General features: G+C 38.5%; 1 protein-coding gene across 1 annotated transcript; it reads left to right on the plus strand.

Moving 5' to 3' along the window:
* Positions 1-1,025: 1,025 nt before the first annotated feature.
* Positions 1,026-1,547, plus strand: LOC105116044 (uncharacterized). The gene has a single exon (XM_011013195.1). The coding sequence runs from the start codon at positions 1,026-1,028 to the stop codon at positions 1,545-1,547; it is 522 nt and encodes a 173-aa protein (XP_011011497.1).
* The last annotated feature ends 1,063 nt before the right edge of the window (positions 1,548-2,610 follow it).

Consider the following 2,610-nt stretch of genomic DNA (forward strand, 5'->3'; position numbering starts at 1 on the left):
GCCCATAACTTTTGACTCAGGTGTCCAAATGAGCTGTTCTTTAATGATCTGGAAAGGTGACAGAATTGCCTATAAATATGTCTCTAATAGACTTCTCGAAAAAAAGCTTCTAAGAGGGTTGAATTGCTGTCCAAAGTTAGAGTCAGATTTATGTCCAAATTTTTTCTGAAATTGTATTGTGTTCTTCTTTATAGATTTCAGTTCTTTAGTTTGTAAAACTTATTATTTCAGTTGGATTCAAGTTCTTTCATGTTTATTGAAGTATTCTTATATATAATCATGGTTGGCTAAACTCTTTCTTGGATCCAAATCAAGGATAATGGTGATTGAGGTGAGTTCTTTAGGATATGAATGAATCTTAATGTTTATCTTCTTATAGGATATGAATAGGTGAGTTCTTTAGGATATGAATGAATCTTAATGTTTATCTTCTTATTTTCTTCATGAATGATTTATTATTGTAAAGAAATTTTAGAAATCATTTAGGTAATTTTATAATCTTGAATTTTTATGCACAAACTTTAGTTTTGGTATAGAGATTGCTTGATTCAATGTCTTACTTAATATGAAAGTACTTGTTCATTCTTAAGCAATAATCAATCTTCATCTTTCTAATCTTCATTGTAATATCTTCTGATCTAATATCACCATCGTTGATATTAGGTTGAGTTATCTTATATATGTTGAAGAAATCACCAATACATCACCATTAAAATTGATTTGGACCAAGACTTACTTTTTCTTGTCATTTAAAATCTATTTACATTTTTTTTTTATCTTTAAAAACAAATCCATCAATTATTTTCAACCAAGTTATTGTTAATTTAATTTCTCTTGAGTTTTTTTTGTTACTTAGCTTAATTTCCAGATCTAGCTCTCTGTGGATATGACCTCGATCTTACCGAGTTAATTGCTACATCGCACACTCGTGCACTTGCGAGTTAAAACAAGCCGATCATAAAAAGCGGTCAAGCAGATGTCAATTCAGCTGGACAAATGACACTGTTTGGAGTAAGCTTGATAGGATGTTAATAAATCCCTCATGGTCTTCTTTGCATCGTCTTACTCATGTACACTTTGAGCCTCCAGGTGCATTTACTGATCATTCCCCTGCAGCAGTTAGGTTGGATCACTATGCACAGGGTAGGCGCAACTTCAAATTTTTCAATATGTGGGCTACACACGATCAGTTCCTGCAGGTGATCTCTTCTTGTTGGTCTTCTCCTATACATGGTACTCCAATGTATATTCTCTGCCGTAAGCTTAAGCTCTTGAAAGGGCCCTTGAAGGAGCTTAATCGTTTTCATTTTAGTCATATTTCAGAGCGGGTTTCTCGACTTGAATCTCAGCTGGAGCAACTCCAAACTGCTTTCCAGCATGACAAGGACAACCAGCTCTTGTTCGAGCAGGACAAGCTTCTTCGTTCCAAACTATCTTCTCTTAAGTTTGCGGAAAAGCAGTTTTTCAGTCAAAAAATAAAATGCAAGTTCCTCAAGGATAGTGACAGAGGTTCTAAGTTTTTCCATGCTCCATCAGAACATCCATGAAGAGATGAGGAACCTTATAGAAACACATGCATGTCCAGCCCACGTGTTACAGCATAGAAGCCTGAAAACATCCCATCAGTTCAGACGACGAAGCCATTATGCACAGCCCTTAGCCAAAGAACCAGCAGCAACTGAAGAGTTCACCCAGCCCACGTGTTGCAGCATAGAAGCCGAAAACATCCCATCAGTTCAGATAACAAAGGCATTTTACAGCTCCTAGCCAAAAAACTAGCAGCAACTCAAGAGCTCCCCCATGTAGGGACGTGAATCGTGGAAATTGTCAGCCAAACATCCCATGAAACGAAGCAGAAATCATGGAAATTGTCAGCCAACATTGCAGAGATGAGGGAGGCTCAGCCAAGTAATGTCCAAGACAATAAGTTCACGGGGCCCACTAAGAGCTCTTTTTTTTTTTATCAAATGTAAGAATTGTATAGATTAAAAAGAGCAAGACAAGCTTGCAATACAAGCTGAAAACTAGCAGAACAGTACATACACCATAGCAGGCATAATAACAAAGCTAAAAGTCAAAGGGAACATGCTCCTTAAAGACTGAACCAGGGGAATAGGATCCCATATTCAAATAGCAAGAACATCCCTCGTGTGGGGAAAAGCCTAAGAGGCTCGAGTAGGGAAAAGCCTAAGAGAGGGCCCAGCAAGATGGCCCTGCAACAAAAAAGCCAATATGCATGAGCCATGCTTATGGCGACAACAACCAGCAGCGGAGCAATCAGCAGGAGACTAGACCCACACGTCCAACCAAGAGCAAGGGGCATCCAATGCAAGCACTTTAATAGGGCACACCAGGATCTAAAAAACAACCTCCTATTCTGAAGCAAAAGACCAACAGCAAACAGCTTCAAACCAACACAACCAGTAAGGGCATGAGCATATCTGGACAACAACATACCAAATAGCAACAAACAGTAGCAAGCAATAAGACCCCATGACAGGGCTTATACCGAACCTGACCAGTAGCCACTAAGCATACAAACCAACTGCAGAAAATCTGCACAAACTATAAGGCAGGCCTAAGAGGCAACAAACAAGAACATGTAACCAA

The sequence above is a fragment of the Populus euphratica genome, unplaced genomic scaffold (assembly GCF_000495115.2).
Source record: "Populus euphratica unplaced genomic scaffold, PopEup_1.0 scaffold835.1, whole genome shotgun sequence".
Classification (NCBI taxonomy): domain Eukaryota; kingdom Viridiplantae; phylum Streptophyta; class Magnoliopsida; order Malpighiales; family Salicaceae; genus Populus; species Populus euphratica.

Coding starts and splice junctions, on each gene's coding strand:
- LOC105116044 (XM_011013195.1), top strand. CDS start 1,026: ATGTTAATAAATCCCTCATGGTCTTCTTTGCATCGTCTTACTCATGTA.